This window comes from Salvelinus sp. IW2-2015, linkage group LG1 (genome assembly GCF_002910315.2).
Source record: "Salvelinus sp. IW2-2015 linkage group LG1, ASM291031v2, whole genome shotgun sequence".
Lineage (NCBI taxonomy): Eukaryota > Metazoa > Chordata > Actinopteri > Salmoniformes > Salmonidae > Salvelinus > Salvelinus sp. IW2-2015.
The window spans coordinates 8,014,144-8,033,784 of record NC_036838.1 but is presented as its reverse complement, the minus strand read 5'-3'; the positions used below and the strand labels follow the sequence as shown (position 1 = coordinate 8,033,784).

Below are 19,641 nucleotides of genomic sequence, written 5' to 3'. Positions count from 1 at the left end.
CGACAGCACTATGTGTTTGTAGAACTCAGACCTGTGGAGAGAAGGAAGAGACGTTTAGGGAGGAGAGAAGACCTGGAGGAAGGATGAAGAATGGAGAGAAATAACAAAAGGTGACATGGAGAGAGGAAAAGCGAACATTCTGCCACAATGTGTTTGTAGAATTCAGCCCTGAGGAGAGAAGGTTTAGGGGAGAGAAAAGGGGAGTTAGAGAATAGAAGAAAAAAATACAATACAGAGAAAGAAAAAAATCTGAATTCATCTAGGACTGACCCCATTTAGTCGACTGTCGGTCGATAGCTGCTGGTCAACCAAGATTTCTTTAGTCGAGCAAAAAAAAGTGTTAGAAATAAAAATCATGGTGTATTAGACACCGGTCTGATTCGTGCCTGTCTGAGTGGAATGATCCATTGTGGAGGTTGAAATTGTATACATTAGTGCGCTGCTGATTGGCACCTTTGCCTAGACCATGTTTCTATGGTGCAGCGGTCTAAGACTGCATCTCAGTGCTAGAGGCTTCACTACAGACCCTGGTTCGATTCCAGGCTGTATCCCAACCGGCCATGATTGTGAGTTCCATAGGGCGGCGCACAATTGGCCCAGCGTCGTCCGGGTTAGGGTTTGGCCGTGTAGGCCGTCATTGTAAATAAGAATTGTAGAACAAGGAACAGATATAGCTCTTGGTTCTCTCCAGACCGGACTGCCCTTGACCAACACAAAAACATCCTGTTGCGTTCTGCATTATCATCAAACAGCCCCCGCGATATGCAACTTTTCAGGGAAGTTAGGAACAAATATACACAGACAGTTAGRAAARSYWAGSCTWRSYTTTYCTAACAGAAATTTGCATCCTGTAGCACAAACTCCAAAAARGTTCTGGGACACTGTAAAGTCCATRAAGAATAAGAGCACCTCCTCCCAGCTGCCCACTGCACTGAGGCTAGAAAACACTGTCACCACYGATAAATCCACTATAATTAWGCATTTTTCTACAGCTGGCCATGCTTTCCACCTGGCTACCTCTAACCCGATCAACAGCCMTCCACCCCCCACAGCAACTCGCCCAAGCCTCCCCCATTTCTCYTTCACCCAAATCCAGATAGCTGATGTTCTGAAAGAGCTGMAAAATCTGGACCCCTACAAATCAGCCGGGCTAGACAATCTGGACCCTCTCTTTCTAAAATGATCTGCCAAAATTGTTGCATCCCCTATTACTAGCCTGCTCAACCTCTCCCTCATATTTTCTGAGATTCCCATAGATTGGAARGCTGCCGCGGTCATCCACCTCTTCAAAGGCGGAGACACTAGACCCAAACTGCTACAGACCTATATCTATTCTACCCTGCCTTTCTAAGGTCTTCGAAAGCCAAGTTAAYAAACAGATTACCGACCATTTCAAATCCCACCCATTCTCCGCTATGCAATCTGGTTTCAGAGCTGGTCATGGGTGCACCTCAGCCACGCTCAAGGTCCTAAACGATATCATAACCGCCATCGTTAAGAGACATTACTGTGCAGCCGTATTCATCGACCTGTTTAAGGCTTTCGACTCTGTCAATCACAACATTCTTATTGGCAGACTCAACAGCCTTGGTTTCTCAAATGATTGCCTCGTCTGGTTCACCAACTACTTCTCTGATAGAGTTCAGTGTGTAAAATCGGAGGGCCTGTTGTCCGGACCTCTGGCAGTCTCTATGGGGGTGCCACAGGGTTCAATTCCTCGGGCCGACTCTTTTTTCTGTATACATCAATGATGTCGCTCTTGCTGCTGGTGATTCTCTGATCCAGCTCTATGCAGACGACACCATTCTGTATACCTCTGGCCCTTCTTTGGACACTGTGTTAACTAACCTCCAGACGAGCTTCAATGCCATACAACTCTCCTTCCGTGGCCTCCAACTGCTCTTAAATGCAAGTAAAACTAAATGCATGCTCTTCAACTGATCGCTGCCCGCACCTGCCCGCCCGTCCAGCATCACTACTCTGGACGGTTCTGACTTAGAATATGTGGACAACTACAAATACCTAGGTGTCTGGTTAAGATGTAAACTCTCCTTCCAGCCTCACATTAAACCATCTGCCAATCTAAAATTAAATTTAGAATCAGCTTCCTATTTCGACAACAAATGGCATCCTTCACGACTGCGCAACATTTACCCTCGTAAAACTGGACCATACACTACCAAGCCTCGACTCGGCGATGTCATTTTCAAAATATCCTCCAACCATCTACTCAGCAAACTGGATGTAGTTCTATCACAGTGCCATCCGTTTTGTCAAAAGGCCCCATATACTACCACCAACCGCACTGTACGCCCTCTTGGCTGCCTCGTTCATATCGTCACCAACCCACTGGCTCAACGGTCATCTACAAGTCGATCTGCTAGTAAAGCACCCGCCTTATCTCAGCTCACTGGTCACATAGAGCAGCCTACCCACCCGTAGCGACGCCATCCAAGCAGGTAATCTCACTGGTCAACCCCAAAGCCAAATTCTTCCTTTGGCTGCTCTGCCTTCTGGTTCCTGCTGCAATGACTGGAACCAAACTGCAAAAATCACTTAAAGCTGAGATCTCGTACTCACCCTCACTAGCTTTTAAGCACCAGCTGTCGAGCCAGCTCACAGATCATGCACCTGTACATAGCCCATCTTGTAAATAGCCCATCCAATCTACCCATCCCTATACTGTATTTATATTAGTTTGCTCTTTGCACCCCAGTATCTCTACTTGGCACAATCATCTTGTGCACTATCTACATTCCAGTGTTTAATCTATATTGTATTACTTCGCCACCATGGCCTATTTATATTGCCTTACCGCTCTTCTCCTACCCATTTGCACATGCTGTATTAGACGTTTTCTATCTGTACTTATCTTGATTTGTATGTTTGTTTTATTCCATTGTGTACTCCTGTTGTTGTATTGTTGTCGAACTGCTTTCTTTATCTTGGCAGGTCGCAGTTGCAAATGAGAACCTTTCTCAACTGACCTACCCTGGTTTAAATATATGGAGTGGGGGAAGAAATTAAATGTTAAGACATCAAAACTATGAAACTGCCAATGAGATCAATGTAGTAACCAAAAAAGGTGTTAAACAAATCAAAAATTTATTTATATAATTTGAGATTTCTGTCAAATACGCACCCTTGTGCCCTGATGACAGGCTTTGCACCTCTTGCGTAATTATCTCAAACCAGCGTCCACTGAGTAAACATGGAATGCTTTTTCCAAACCAGCTTACCAACATATGCTGAGCAGCTGTTAGCTGCGTTTTCCCTTCACTCTGCGGTCCAACTCATCCCAAACATCTCAATTGGGTTGGAGTGGTGGGTGATTGTTGGAGAGTGTTTTGTCAGATTTCATTCTGATGCCCACTCCACTCATCCTAGTCAAATAGTGTAGTTGTGCCTTGAATTCTAAACTAGAAATCAGCGACTGTCACAGCAACGCACCCCCACACCTCCTCCTCCATGCTTCACGGTGGGAACCACACATGCGGAGAGATTTGTTCCCCTACTCTGCATCTCACAAAGACATGGCGGTTGGAACCAAAAATCTCAAATTTGGACTTAGACCAAAGGACAGATTTCCACCGGTCTAATGTCCATTGCTCATGTTTCTTGGCCCAAGCAAGTCTCTTCTTATTATTGGTGTCCTTCAGTGGTTTCTTTGCAGCAAGCAGACGATGAAGGCCTGATTCACACAGTTTCCTCTGAACAGTTGATGTTGAGATGTGTCTGTTACTTGAACTCTGTGAATCATTTTTTGGGCTGCAATCTGAGGTGCAGTTAATTCGCAATTTCTGAGGCTGGTAACTAATGAACTTCGCCTCTGCAGCAGAGGTAACTCTGGGTCTTCCTTTCCTGTGGCGGTTCTCATGAGAGCCAGTTTCATCATAGCGCTTGATGATTTTTAACTGCACTTGAAGAAACATTCAAAGTTCTTTAAAATGTTACAGATTGACTGAGCTTCATGTTTTAAAGTAATGGACTGTCGTTTCTATTTGCTTATTTGAGCTGTTCTTGCCATAATCTTCTGTATACCCACCTACCTTGTCACAACCAACTGATTGGCTCAAACGCATTAACTTCTTCAGATTGGTGGGTCCCCTGCAGGACAGCTGAGCTAACGTAGGCTAATGCTATTAGCATGAGGTTGTAAGTAACAAGAAAAGTTCCCAGAACATAGACATATCTGATATTGGCAGAAAGCTTAAATTCTTGTTATCTATCTGCACTGTCCACTTTACAGTAGCTATTACAGTGAAAGAATACCATGCTATTGTTTGAGAGAGTGCACAGTTTTGAACATGAAAAGTTATTAATTAATAATTAGGCACATTTGGGCAGTCTGACACAAAACTTTGAACAAATGAAATGGTTCATTGGATCAGTCTGAAACTTTGCACATACATTGCTGCCACCTAGTGGACTAAATCTAAATTGTGCTGGGCTGGAATAATACATTATGGCTTTTCTCTTGCATTTCAAAGATGGTACAAAAAAGGTTTAAAAACATTTTTTTTTCTTTTACCAGATCTATTGTGTTATTCTCCTACATTCCTTTCACATTTCCACATCCTTGCTTCCATCAGTTAGATTTGGGTATGTCATTTTAGGCGAAAATGTTAAAAAAAGGGGCCGATCCTTAAGAGGTTTTTAAACAAGGAAAGAAATTCCACAAATGAACAAGGAAAACTGTTAATTTAAATGCATTCCAGGTGACTAGCTCATGAAGCTGGTTGAGAGAATGCTAAGAGTGTGCAAAGCTGTCATCAAGGCAAAGGKTGACTTGAACAGACGACTCTTGGTCGACAAATATATATATATTTCCGGGGACAGCCCAGATTCCATCATAGCACTGCACAGTGACTGACCTTTGAAGGGTTTTGCCTATGCAGTTCTACACCATCACTCTGCTCAAGAGCATCCACTCAAAGTCTAGAACGTAAACTAATGAAAATGGCAAAATGTGAAAGGGAAGGAAAGAGGTTTGGAAATGATTAGGTCACTAGTAAATAGGGGGAGTCTGCCATGGAGTTACCTGGTGTCGATATCTGCTGCATTGATGGTGTTGAAGAGGAGCTCTGCCACCCCGACTCCCTCCACGTTGATGAGGTGGGGCTGGAACAGAGCCTCAGGGGCCTCGAACCGCTCCCCTCCCACCTTGATCATCCTGCCGTCGGGGAGCTGGGGACACAAAGGGGAACAACATTCACACATCGGAAAGCATTTAGTTGACATCAAGACAGGACTGATGGCTTTCTTCTGCTAGAACACTGCTAGGGAAATATGAAGGCAATGCTAGGCTAGAGATGGACAATAGACAATGTTTGGAACTGGCAACGTTAAGTAAGAGTCTTTCTCCCTCTGGTCAGATGGAGCCGGCTGACAGACAGTAGCCCTTTTACAGAGCGTGGCGGAACACTATGTGGGAGGGAGCATAAAGGGCCCATTGACGGCTCCAGTCTGGAGTCCAGAGGAGGAAACAGACACCAGGTCAGCACGTGGCGTGGGAGTCTGGGTCGTACAGGAAATGATGTCACGCCCATGGATGGGGAGGGGGAGTCGTTTCTTCAACGCTACAGTAGTGCTCTTGTTCCATCCTCTGTCCTCCGCCTCTCCTTCTCCCTCTCTCTCCAGGATTTGGGCAAGGAAACAGGGAGGTGCGCCGCCGCCCGCCACACACATGGAAAATTCCGTCCACTCCCTCTACATCACAGGGACTCGCGGTTCCTTCGTGGTTCACCTCCAACCCCTACCGGCCATCGAACCCRGGTTGCGCAGGGATTTGTGCAAAGTAACCTGGGGGCATCCAGAGCTTGTTTCAAGAGCTCCTCCCACACTAAATATGGCTCCTACTGTTCTAAAATTATAACCCGATCTGCATGAKACATTATGTCCACAAGGAGGCAGTGTTACCATGTAGCCAGGCCTCAAATACAGATGAATTCTATTATTCTCAGTGTAAGATGGTGTCACACTTACCAGGTAARACTAAGTAGAATATGATGCAGTGTTTGGGGTAATGAGTTATAAAAAAAGTAATACATTACATAATCAGATTACTTTTGTAAGTAACTCGTAGCTTTTTAAAAWTGGGTAATATTATTACAGTTACACTGTCAAACAACGTGTGCGTTACTTCCAGAATCATCTCTCTACCGGGCGCGTGTTTCCCAAGATCCAATCTCAAATTGTTTCCTCAAATGTAATTCTCGAGCAAGCAGAGAAAGGCTGTTTGGAGAAATGTCATGSCAGCTGCTGTCCATAGAAATATATAGAGGGTGCACCTCTGATATTTGCCTTTGATCACTTCTGTGATAGAAAGCCTATAGGTTTTCCCGTCTAGTGACAAACGTGCCTTCTATACATCTCTATGTACTAGCGGCTCAAGAGAAAGATTTTGAATGAAAAGATAGGAAATCTGTACAGATGTTTGGCTTACAGTATATAYGGCTAATTAAGCAGCMCATATATAACTCAGCACTTGTCGACTAGTACAGGAAAGCAGCGCCACAGATGAAAGGAGTAACTAGTGATCAAACCTGAGTTAGTAAGTATCCCATCTTTGGTAGAGCGCACAAGGCTCACCTTGCGCCATCCGACAGTCAAGCAAACAATTAGATTTAAAAAAAATGTTTTCATGAAAGTAACAAATATAACATGTTACTTTACACACAAAGTAATATCATAACGCGTTACTTTTGTTAAATGTAACTAGTAATATTACTTTTTCAAGTAACTAGTCCCAACGCTGATCTGGTGTGCTGTTTAGATGACAAAGCAGGGTCGGCCTCAGAATGCACAAAACAACAAGAGAAAATACGTTGACTGAAACAAGGTTGTACTACCTAAACTTGTACAATAAGAACTGAAAGTGTAGGACTCGACCATGTAGGACTGTGTTACTGACCGTGTAGGACTCAACCAGCACGGTGGTCTCCAGCGCCAGCTTCTGCTCCTGCTCGATGTTGTAGCCCACATAGCACAGCTTCTCCTTCATCATGCGCACCGTCTCAAAGTCCGCCGAGTGGTTGAAGGCGTAGCCCCTCAGCAACAGCAGCTGGATAAAGGTCAGAGGTAAGGGATGTGTTTGGTTGGTTTGCAGATATCTCAGTTGTAAAGGACTGCAAAACTAATTTAAAAGACTCCAATACTCTTTAAATCGTCACCTTTCTTAATCACAAATCTTAACATGAAATAATGAACAGGTGTGGTTTACAGTCGACTGCTTTCCACTAGCAAGTCGTCAGACATACTCATAAGGGAATCAAACCCTAGTTAGTTCCCCCTAGGCTCTTGCGTAGATTTGAAAGAATTAGGCTAGATAGTTATAAATATATATGGTAGTAGCTCCAATGGGCAAGGTGTAATATCCATCATAGTGCGTTATTCAGTCTTCTCATATCTACACATGCCTAGGGGCTAGGAGTGGTTTCTGGACAGGACATTCTAAGACAGTCACGTGTAGGGAACGAGGGTGTACCTTGATGAGGTAGCGTGTGATGTCCCGTCCTGCAATGTCCAGGCGTCTGGTCAGGTGGGGCAGGGAGAAGCCTTCGTACACGGGGCAGATGTGGGTGACGCCATCACCAGAGTCCACCACCACACCCGTCAGGAGACCTAAAAAATACCACAGCAGTGCCAACAGAATAGGGCCAGTGAGAAAACACATTCCCAGTTTCCAAAGCCCATATCAACATTAGACCATTTCTGTCATTACTCGATTGAAACGGAAAGCTTTTTATTAATTGTTATTACCGATTTGTTGGTGTCAAGAGTTTTCCATCATAATATATTGGTTCAATATCAAACAAATGCATGGGCCAATGAAAGTATAGAACAACAAGAAGTACACAGCTACGTATTCAACTACGTGATGCTGCATATTCAGCTCTCGTCCTGCCACTGAAAGGGTCACACATTAGCACAGCCTGTTTCATCCCTCATTCCACAGCTGTGCTTATTTTTTTCCCCCCAGAGAAAGACCTCRATGTTACAAATACAAGCAGTACAGTACAAATGGAAGTACTTTATTTTATGATACTAGGTATTTACTACTGTAGGAAAGGATGTGGTATCAATGGGTACTTTCTGGTACTTACTTAAAATAATTGTTAACTATCTGGTACCAAATCAATTGGTTTAATTTGTTTCTCAAAGAAACAAACAAGTAACTCATAGCTTATTATTGTGTAACTACTAACTAATAACCATTTTAAAATGTAAAGTAAATATCTGGTACTTTCTGTACCGGAAAATAAAGTATAAGCCCAAAATAATTGTTGCTGCCATGGTAGAAACRTAGCAAAAGCAAATTACCGGGTATAATCTCCTACATTCCTCCATGTGTTCTGAAAGGTACTTTAAATTGCAATTCGTTGGAGTGAAATCTCAGGTACCCAGTGCTCTTCACTGGTTTTGGGTGTCCTACCTTGCTTCTAGTGGACTTGTTTTGTTTTAAAAAACCTACCTTGAGCATAGAGTGTGAGCACAGCTTGGATGGCAATGTAAACCCCGGAGAACTGGTACGTCTCAAACATCACCTAGGAAAGAGGTAGGGAGTGCGAGAGTATGTCACTGGAATGTGTAGTTACTGCAACAACAAAAGAATCAACAACAAAAAAAATCTGTGCATTTATAGTTAAACAGTAACTTAGCATCTTAGCAAATTAGCTTTGTTTTTGCATTTTGCAACGCTAGGAAAACCGCAACAAATCTAACCTCAACTTCCACTCAAAGGAATAGACCTCCATGTTCATAAACCTGAAGTTTAAATGGGTGAAAAGGACTTATTCTCAAAGAACTTAGCCATGGCTGGCCACCCCACAGAGGACAGCCTGAATCATTAATAACAGTGGCTCTGACTGACTCCCACCGAGGAGCTGTCGCCAGGCAGCAGACCTGGGTTCAAATAGCAGTTCAAGTCTTTCAAATACTTTAGCTGTGGTTGATTGACCTGGCCCTGCACAATGGAAGCAATGGAGTAGTCCCAAAAGTGCAATGTCCACCCATGTGAAACTCCAGACAGGCTCAATCAAACTAAGTGAAAGAGTTCAAATACTTGTTGAACCCAGGTCAGCCAGGCAGCTGCCTTAGTCACAATGACTGGCAAGTTGCAACTCCAAGATAAACCTCCTTATCGGGAGTGCTACTGCCTCCTCAGCACAGAGCATCACTGTTATGACTGATGAATCATTTAAGATCCACAATGGAACCGTATAAAAGGCCTTACAAGAGATCTCCTCCAGCCGTTCCGGGTACACGGCAGAATACACACTTTCAAAACTAAAGCATGTTAATGAAACTGTCCTCAGACAACATATTTAGTAGTCGTGGGTTAACAAAAAGAAACACTTTTTAAAAATGTATACGCACCTCAATGATCTTCTCACGGTTCTTGGTTGGGTTCATGGGCGGCTCGGTGAGCAGGATCTTGCAGTTGCGCGAGTCGATGTTGAGCTTCTCGGGGCCAAAGGTGTAGTCCCACAGGTGCTTCATGTCATCCCAGTTCCTCACGATGCCGTTCTCCATGGGGTAGTTCACCTCCAGCATGGAGCGCAGCTCGCTCGCCTCATCCCCCACCATCAGGTCCTGGGGAGGGAGGGGATAAAGATCCGAGTTTATCAGACTAGGGTCAAAACCAGGGCGTGACATTTAAAAAAATGAAACCACCATTTAGGAGGGACCCCAATAGCGCAGTAGCCACTGAATATTACTGCATAGAAAAGTTGCAGTGTCCACCACCCAAGTCATTGACGTACCACAGCAACAAACCGACTGTCACAGTGTCAATGCCAACTGACCACAGCTATACAACAAAAAAAGGAGGATGGAAAGCTCTGGGTAAGAAGGTAGAAACGTCACAAAAGGACATCCACCATCTTAAAATGCTCTACAGAACAAACTTAAAGAACTTCCCTAAAAGGACATTTGCATGCCACAATAAAAAAGTCAAACATCACTTATTATAGTTGCAGTCAACATCTAGTCATTCTGCGGGCATGTTGCTTTTAGTGATCTGACGATACTTTCAGCCCTGTTCCAGAGAGCAGGCGGTAGAGAAGGCAACATTAGATAGAGATTCCAGCCATACAGTCAGAGCACACTGTTAGTAGAGCGGAATCCATTTGTTTAATTGGGATGCAGATCCTATTGAAAATGTCTAGAACCTATAGTATAGGCAAACTCAGAATAGGCCTGACTCTACCGCCCAACAAACAGGTCACTCATATTGGCAGAGAACTGCATTGTCAAACTCATGCTCAATGTGGTAGTTTTTTTATGCTATGAGGAGGCTTGGAAGTTTCTTTTAACATGAGAAGCTACAGCAGACAACATGTTCCCCTTCTCATGATGATCTCGCTACTATTGATATCAATCCAAAATTAAATCTATAAGAATCGGCTTCCTATTTTCACTCATGCTGCCAAACATACCCTCGTAAAACTGTCCTGCCGATGCTTGACTTCGGCAATGTCATTTACAAAATAGCCTTCAACACTAGTCAGCAAATTGGATGCAGTCTATCACAGTGCCATCTGTTTTGTCACCAAAGCCCCATATACAGTTGAAGTCGGAAGTTTACATACACCTTAGCCAAATACATTTAAACTCAGTTTCATAATTCCTGACGTTTAATCCTAGTAAAAATTCCCTGTTTTAGGTCAGTTAGGATCACCACTTTATTTTAAGAATGTGAAATGTCAGAATAATAGCAGAGAGAATTATTTTTCTTTCATCACATTCCCAGTGGGTCAGAAGTTTACATACACTCAATTAGTATTTGGTAGCATTGCCTTTAAATTGTTTAACTTGGGTCAAACGTTCCGGGTAGCCTTCCACAAGCTTCCCACAATAAGTAGGGTGAATTTTGGCCCATTCCTCCTGACAGAGCTGGTGTAACTGAGTCAGGTTTGTAGGCCTCCTTGCTCRCACAYGCTTTTTCAGTTCTGCCCACAAATTTTCTATRGGATTGAGGTCAGGGCTTTGTGATGGCCACTCCAATACCTTGACTTTGTTGTCCTTAAGCCATTTTGCCACAACTTTGGAAGTATGCTTGGGGTCATTGTCCATTTGGAAGACCCATTTGCRACCAAGCTTTAACTTCCTGACTGATGTCTTGAGAWGTTGCTTCAATATATCCACATAATTTTCCTTCYTCATGATGCYATCTATTTTGTGAAGTGCACCAGTCCCTCCTGCAGCAAAGCACCCCCAACAACATGATGCTGCCACCCCCGTGCTTCACGGTTGGGATGGTGTTCTTCGGCTTGCAAGCCCCCCCCTTTTTCCTCCAAACATAACGATGGTCATTATGGCCCAACAGTTCTATTTGTGTTTCATCAGACCAGAGGACATTTCTCCAGAAAGTACGATCTTTGTCCCCATGTGCAGTTGCAAACCGTAGTCTGGCTTTTTTATGGCGGTTTTGGAGCAGTGGCTACTTCCTTGCTGAGCAGCCTTTCAGGTTATGTCGATATAGAACTCGTTTTACTGTGGATGTAGATACTTTTGTACCCGTTTCCTCCAGCATCTTCACAAGGTCCTTTGCTGTTGTTCTGGGATTGATTTGAACTTTTCGTGCCAAAGTACATTCATCTCTAGGAGACAGAACACGTCTCCTTCCTGAGCGGTATGATGGCTGCGTGGTCCCATTGTGTCAATACTTGCGTACTATTGTTTGTACAGATGAATGTGGTACCTTCAGGCATTTGGAAATTGCTCCCAAGGATGAACCAGACTTGGAGGTCTACAATTTTTTTCTGAGGTCTTGGCTGATTTCTTTTGATTTTCCCATGATGTCAAGCAAAGAGGCACTGAGTTTGAAGGTAGGCCTTGAAATACATCCAGAGGTACACCTCCAATTGACTCAAATTATGTCAATTAGCCTATCAGAAGCTTCTAAAGCCATTACATCATTTTCTGGAATTGTCCAAGCTGTTTAAAGGCACAGTCTGCTTAGTGTATGTAAACTTCTGACCCACTGGATTTGTGATAGTGAAATAATCTGTCTGTAAACAATTGTTGGAAAAATTACTTGTGTCGTGCACAAAGTAGATGTCCTAACCAACTTGCCAAAACTATAGTTTGTTAACAAGAAATATGTGGAGTGGTTGAAAAACGAGTTTTAATGACTCCAACCTAAGTGTATGTAAACTTCCGACTTCAACTGTACTACCCACCATTGCGACCTGTATGCTCTCGTTGGCTGGTCCTCGCTACATATTCGTCGCCAAACCCACTGGCTCCAGGTCACCTATAAGTCTTTGCTAGGTAAAGCTCCGCCTTATCTCAGCTCACTGGTCACCATAGCAACACCCACCCGTAGCACGCGCTCCAGCAGGTATATTTCACTGGTCATCCCCAAAGCCAACAACTTATTTTGGCCGCCTTTCCTTCCAGTACTCTGCTGCCAATGACTGGAACAAATTGCAAAAATCACTGAAGTTGGAGACTTATATTTCCCTCACTAACTTCAAGCATCGGCTGTCAGAGCAGCTTACCGATCGCTGCACACAGCCTCTGTGTAAATAGCCCATCCAACCAACTACCTACCTCATCCAATATTAGTTTTTCTTCTGCTCTTTTGCACACCAGTATTTCTACTTGCACATCCTCATCTGCACATCCATCACTCCAGTGTTAATTGCTAAATTGTAATTACTTCGCCACTATGGACTATTTATTGCCTTACTTCAGTCGCACACACTGTATACAGATCTTCTATTGTGTTAATGACTGTACATTTGTTTATCCCATGTGTAACAGCGGCAGGTAGCCTAGTGGTTAGAGCGTTGGACTAGTAACCGGAAGGTTGCTAGATCGAATCCCCGAGCTGACAAGCTAAAAATGTGTTGTTATGCCCCTGAACAAGGCAGTTAACCCACTGTTCCTAGGCCGTCATTGAAAATAAGAATTTGTTCTTAACTGACTTGCCTAGTTAAATAAAATAAAAAAATAACTGTTGTTTTTGTCGCACTGCTTTGCTTTATCTTGCCCAGGTCGCAGTTGTAAATGAGAACTTGTTCACAACTGGCCTACCTGGTTAAATAAAGGTGAAACAAAAAAATATATATWTTTTTTTTAATCACTGTTTCCTTCTGCAACTGCTTGTATGTACACAAGACCATGAATGTCTGTCAGTGTTCAGACCACTGTATTTAACATGTTGATTTGTAAAAAAACTAAAACACTAAAAACTAAAACAGTTTGTAAGGTTAGTCAGAACACCATTTCATCACAGAAAACTGGGGAAAGAGTAGTAGAGAGGGAATGAGGAAGCAATGCCAAACAATTGACAGATAAAAAGAAAAGGACCATTCTTGTCGGAGAGATGACGAGTGCAGCCATTTCATTGTCTGAGTAGACAGCAGGGGCCCATGACACTGCAAACATACACACTTACCATCTTTCTGTTATTCTACCTCAACAGGAAAAAAGGAGGAGAGGTGGGAGGAAGAGAGGGATGAAGCAGAGGGTCAGAAGATAGAACAGAGAGAGAGGAGGACAGAGGAGCCAAGGACAGAGGTGAATCAGTGCGTGTCCTACAAAAACCACCTATCCTCTCATATAATGCTGCAATGTTATCAAAGGTGATTGTTAATGTGTAACGACCTGATAGCAAGACTAGGTGCGACATCTAGGCTAAATCAACAAATCATGCGCTACGTCCCAAATGGCATCCTATTCCCTATGCAGTGCACTACTTTTGATCAGGGCCCATAGGGTTAAAAGTAAATATGTAGGGTATAGGGTGCCATTTGGGACTCACCCARCAATGGTAAATATTAGCCTCTTGTTTCCCATAGGGACCAGTGTATTGGATTTCCAGAGGACACTCAATGGAGGAAATACTTTTTAAACTCTCCAATACTGTGAAAAACTCAACTCAAAGTGCCGGTTTCCCAAACGCAGATTAAGGCTAGTCCTGGACTAAAGCATGGTCAATTAAGAATCTCCATTGAAATAGCTTCTTTGTCCAGGATAAGTGTCAGGAAAATTGCTTCAACAACTTCACAGTGGAGGGACTAAGCAACATTTAATCTAACATAAAGTAGTGTAAATCAAGAAATGTGCACCATTCTCCAGGTAGGTCTACATGTTCTGAAAAACTTAGAACCATAGTCTGCTCCACAAGGCATTGCAGCCATTTCAGAACTTCCCTAAATCTCCACAAATAAGAAAACGTCATATTCATGAGGGCTATGAAGAAGTTAGCCTAGCGGTTAAAAGTGTTGGGCCAGTAACGGCAGGTAGCCTAGTGGGGCGGCAGGTAGCCTAGTAGCCTAGTGGGGCGGCAGGTAGCCTAGTAGCCTAGTGGGGCGGCAGGTAGCCTAGTAGCCTAGTGGGGCGGCAGGTAGCCTAGCGGTTAGAGCGTATGACTAGTAACCGGAAGGTTGCAAGATCGAATCCCCGAGCTGACAAGGTAAAAAAATCTGTCATTCTGCCCCTGAACAAGGCAGTTAACCCACTGTTCCTAGGCCGTCATTGAAAATAAGAATTTGTTCTTAACTGACTTGACTAGTTAAATAAAAAGGTAAAAAAATAAAATAACCAAAAAGGTTGCTGGTTTGAATCCGAGCCGGCAAGGTAGAAAAAAACTGCAGTTTGGCCCTTGGGCAAGGCAGTTAACCCCCTCGATGACGTCGATTAAGCCAGCCCCCCCCGCACCTCTCTGATTCAGAGGGGGTTGGGTTAAAAGCGGAAAACAAATTTCAGCTGAACGCATTCAATTGTGCAACTGTCTAGATTTCCCCAGATGATAGGTACAAATGACAAAACAGGACCCATTTTACAAAGTATTCTGTATTACACTGAACACACATACTAATACCTATTTCAGACAGAATTCACAGTATGTTACCTGTTTTAAAAAATTATGCAATGTTTATATGACCCCCTTCGAAACAGGTTATTAACACTTTCTTGAGTAAATACTAAAGACATATTTTTGTCTAGATATCAAAGGGATTTAACATTTCTGTGAAGTAAACAAGTGAGGTTACCTTGATCTCAATGTTTCCCACTTTAGCTGTGGAGCGAATGATTGGCCTGCCAACCAATGCAGGGAAAATGTGCTCTGGGAAGTTGGAGCCCGCATAGCCACACTTCACAAACTAGGATTAAAGGGAGAGACAAAAGGCACGGTCAGTGACAAACATTATTTTTGGTAAATAACATAGGACATAAATACATTTTCATAGCATACAGAATGACAAAATTAATAGAGATTAATAATAGCCCTATAGCCAAATACTAGAAATTGGATCAAAGCATTTAGCCCAGACTCCTTTAAAAGAAAACCTTTTAGTCCATTAACTCTGATACAACCTAGCCTGATCAATAATGCAGTAATGCACTTCCATTGTCTTGTTTATTAGGCAGAAGTTAGAGCCTTCTCTACTTTCTCTGAATCACATAGTGCTGTTTGAGTTGCCACTAGGTACAGATTTAGGATCAGCTTTGCCCTCCCCAAATCCTAACCATTAGTGGGGGAATTGCACAACTGACCAAAGACCAGCCACAGCAACTTCACCCTACTGTGTTTGTGAACACTCTGAGGGGTTACAGAGAAAGTTACAGCATTGGTAGTGTTTTCATCCCACAATCACTACCTGACGTGCAGCATGCTTAGGAAGTTACATAGAGAACCTATGCAGGGTTCAACCTGTTAGGTTGTACTAGACGTTTGCTTCAAGGAATAGCCTAGCGCTTGAATCGATAAGAGCGCTTTTCCCATGCATGTTTAAAATCCATTTGGGCTTTCTTTGGGCCTACATAATGATTAATGACAATCGTCCTTCTTTCACATACGTTACATAAACGACCTCATCTCATTCTCAACCTTCCGGTAAGAAGAATAAAATAAGTGTATGACATGCATCATCAAGTAGACATGACATCATCAGCTCAGAGAGGAAGGGGTTACTCAAAGACAAGAATAAAGACAGAAGGTAGGCTACAGTGTACAGCATGTCCCATTTACACTCTCCAAGATTTGAATAGCTATCAGGCTGTTTTATTTACAGTGTGAAAACAAAGGCTGTAAGCAGCATAGTTTCTTTGCGGTAGGTAGCTGGAGAGAGTCAGCTAACCACTGAATGGAACCGATTTTTTTAAAAAAAAGTAAACAGCATAAATAGATAGTATTTAGCCAGACTATTCATTCATCTAAGGTAAAATGTTGGAGGTGAAAACTGCTTAAATTAAATTGTAATTTATTGTCCATTTTAACCGGATGACTCATGTTTACAAACATATTTTACAAGAGAGTTGCAATAGATCTGATAACTCCTTACATGGAAGAATGGTTTCTGACTTCCTCACTGTACAAGAATGATGCATGCGCATTATCTACTGCTCGAGACAAGTTTAGTTGGTTAACTCGCCTTGCTCAGTTGGTAGCAATACTTTAATTGTGATACTTGTTTGTTGCTGTCTGGTTTAGTAAAACTATATGTTCAAATCCTCATCCATTTACGCAACAGACAATGCAACAATGTAGCAGTGTAAAATACTTGTTACAAGTTCAAAGAAGTTTCGGTGAGGGCGGGGCTACAGATGTTGGATCATCATTCTTTGTGAACAACACCAAATAGTATCTAAAAATGTGGAGTTACTGAATAAAACACAATAGATCACGTCATTTCCTTGCAATTAACAATGACGCTGGCAACTTCTTACAGAGAGCCCTCATCTTGTTAGTTTGAGCTAACAATCAAATTGAAGCAAGGGATGGAAATGTAGGGTAATGATGTCTGACGAAGAAATAAAATATATAACTACGTGTGGCAGAACACGATATTTAAGTGTTCTCTGGAGCATGCTATGAAACAATAAGACTGCGATTTGTAAGATTGAATGCTAGCTATTGAGCTTGCTGGCCAGCCACCTAACTAGCTCGAGACGATTCGAGTTCGCAATGTCAGCACGAGCAGCCGACAGCTGCGATAACAATACTTAAGGCTACTCCCACTGATTCACGAATTCGAGGAAACAATCGGTACTCTAAACATTCCACCGACCGGTGTTAACCTTGCCACCTCTAATTGACAGATACACCAACCTCAATGAATGCATAACTAATTGACAAGCTGACAGATAAATTCACCCAGACCGTGGCTACACAACAAGCTAGCAATGAAACGAGCTACTTCCTGTTCCTCCCCATCTCGTCTCCTCTGCCAAAATGCACAGCACAAAAGCCGGAACGCTCATAATTTGACGATAGAACACGGTCTGTTTGTAAACTTACCCCGGTCCCATTGTCACAAACCACCACTTTCCTTCCCTGGCTGTCCATTTTCTCGGAATACAGAAACCAGCAGCCCTCCTTTGCACAACTTTCTTCGGCAAGGCGGAAAACACCACCCCGGCTCTAGCAAAGGGCTTCTTCCGGAATGTATGACACATGCCCATATTACTCACACACCTATCAGGGTAGAGATAGTAAAGAAATTCCGCCAATAACATATGGCAACGCCTTTCCATACACGTTTCTATTCGACAATCACAATGATTGACAGCGTCGTGTCAATCAGAATGTTGAAATATCCGTAATGCAAGCTTTATCAATACATTTAGGTGGTGGCCTGGTGGGCCTACGCCGAAAACAGTTAAGTTGATCGATCTATGTCGAGGGAGGAGAGCAGATTTGTTTTTATATGACAATTAAATATTCGTATGATTACTGTAAAATTTGTTGGCACCTTCAATTCTTGCATATTTTCTCAGAAAAAGTATATTTCAACCATAAAGTATGAAAGAGGCCTCTAGTGGCCAACTTCATTAGCTGATCCACATCACCAACAAACTATCATGGTCCAAACACACTAAGACAGTTGTGAAGAGGGCACAACAAAGCCTATTCCCCCTCAGGAGACTGAAAAGATTTGGCATGGGTCCTCAGATCCTCAAAAGGTTCTACAGCTACACCATCAAGAGCATCCTGACTGGTTGCATCACTGCCTGGTATGGCAACTGCTCAGCCTCCGACAGCTTCCTGCCACCCAGGACCTCTATATCAGGCGGTGTCAGAGGAAGGCCCTAAAAATTCTTATAGACTCCAGACACCCTATTCATAGACTGTTCTCTCTACTACCACACGGCAGTCGGTACCAGAGCGCCAAGTCGATGTCCAAAAGGCTTCTTAACAGCTTCTGCCCCCAAGCCCTAAGACTCCTGAACAGCTAATCAAAGGGCTAACCAGACCCCTCTTTTACACTGCTGCTACTCTCGGTTTGTAATCTACGCATAGTTACTTTAACTCTACCTACATAAACATATTACCTCAACTAACCGGTGTCCCCGCACATTGACTCTGTACCGGTACCCCCTGCATATAGCCTCGCTTGTTATTTTTTTCTTAACTTCCTAAAGCATTGTTGGTTAAGGGCTTGTAAGTAAGCATTTCACTGTTGTATTCGGCGCATGTGATAAATACAATTTGATTTGATCCCTCCTGGTGACCAGTGGCAACCCGTCATTTAGGGCAGGTGACCTGTTTTGAGCCCGACATTTAAAAAGAAATAACAGGCTTGGCTATTTTGCATGCTATTTTGGCATTAATACTTGTTACATACAGTTTGCAAACAATGTACAAAAATTAAATTAAATAAATACACTACCATTCAAAAGTTTGGGGTCACTTAGAAATGTCCTTGTTTTTTAAAGAAAAGCAAATTTTTTGTCCATTAAAATAACATAAAATTGATCAGAAATACAGTGTAGACATTGTTAATGTTGTAAATCACTATTGTAGCTGGAAAGGCTGATTTTTAAATGGAATATCCACATAGGCGTACAGAGGCCCATTATCAGCAACAATCACTCCTGTGTTCCAATGGCACGTTGTGTTAGCTAATCCAAGTTTATAATTTTAAAAGGCTAATTGATCATTAGAAAACCATTTGCAATTATGTTAGCACAGCTAAAAACTGTTGTTCTGATTAAAGCAGCAATAAAACTGTCCTTCTTTAGACTAGTTGAATATTTGGAGCATCAGCATTTGTGAGTTCGATTACAGGCTCAAAATGGCCAGAAACAAAGCATTTTCTTCTGAAACTCATCAGTCTATTCTTGTTCTGAGAAATTAAGGCTATTCCATGCAAGAAATTGCCAAGAAACTGAAGACCTCGTACAACACTGTGTACTACTCCCTTCACARAACAGCGCAAACTGGCTCTAACCAGAATAGAAAGAGTGGGAGACCCCGGTGCACAACTGAGCAAGAGGACAAGTACATTAGTGTCTAGTTTGAGAAACAGATGCCTCACAAGTTCCTCTGTCCAGTGTCTGTGTTCTTTTACCCATCTTAATCTTTACTTTTTATTAGCCAGTCTGAGATATGGCTTTTTCTTTACAACTCTGCCTAGAAGGCCAGCATCCCGGAGTCACCTCTTCACTGTTGACGTTGAGACTGGTGTTTTGCTGGTACTATTTAATGAAGCTGCCAGTTGAGGACTTGTGAGGCGGCTGTTTCTCAAACTAGACACTGATGTACTTGTCCTCTTGCTCATATGTAGATATATATATAATTTTTTTTAATCAGCCGTTTCCAGCTACAATAGTCATTTACAACATTAACAATGCCTACACTGTATTTCTGATCAATTTTATTTTACTTTAATGGACCAATTT

General features: G+C 42.7%; 1 protein-coding gene across 1 annotated transcript in view; it reads right to left on the bottom strand.

The window, feature by feature from the left end:
- LOC111959656 (actin-related protein 2-A) overlaps nucleotides 1-17,404 on the bottom strand; it is a 26,491-nt gene extending 9,087 nt beyond the window's left edge. Inside the window, exons 1-8 of the mRNA XM_070436106.1 lie at nucleotides 17,258-17,404; nucleotides 15,009-15,119; nucleotides 9,379-9,594; nucleotides 8,474-8,546; nucleotides 7,487-7,623; nucleotides 6,914-7,063; nucleotides 5,042-5,187; nucleotides 2-31 (exon numbers count right to left, since the gene is read on the bottom strand). Coding sequence (XP_070292207.1) covers nucleotides 2-31; nucleotides 5,042-5,187; nucleotides 6,914-7,063; nucleotides 7,487-7,623; nucleotides 8,474-8,546; nucleotides 9,379-9,594; nucleotides 15,009-15,119; nucleotides 17,258-17,305 — 911 coding nt within the window. The 5' untranslated portion in view covers nucleotides 17,306-17,404. The remainder of the gene's footprint in view (nucleotide 1; nucleotides 32-5,041; nucleotides 5,188-6,913; nucleotides 7,064-7,486; nucleotides 7,624-8,473; nucleotides 8,547-9,378; nucleotides 9,595-15,008; nucleotides 15,120-17,257) is intronic.
- Nucleotides 17,405-19,641: the final 2,237 nt, after the last annotated feature.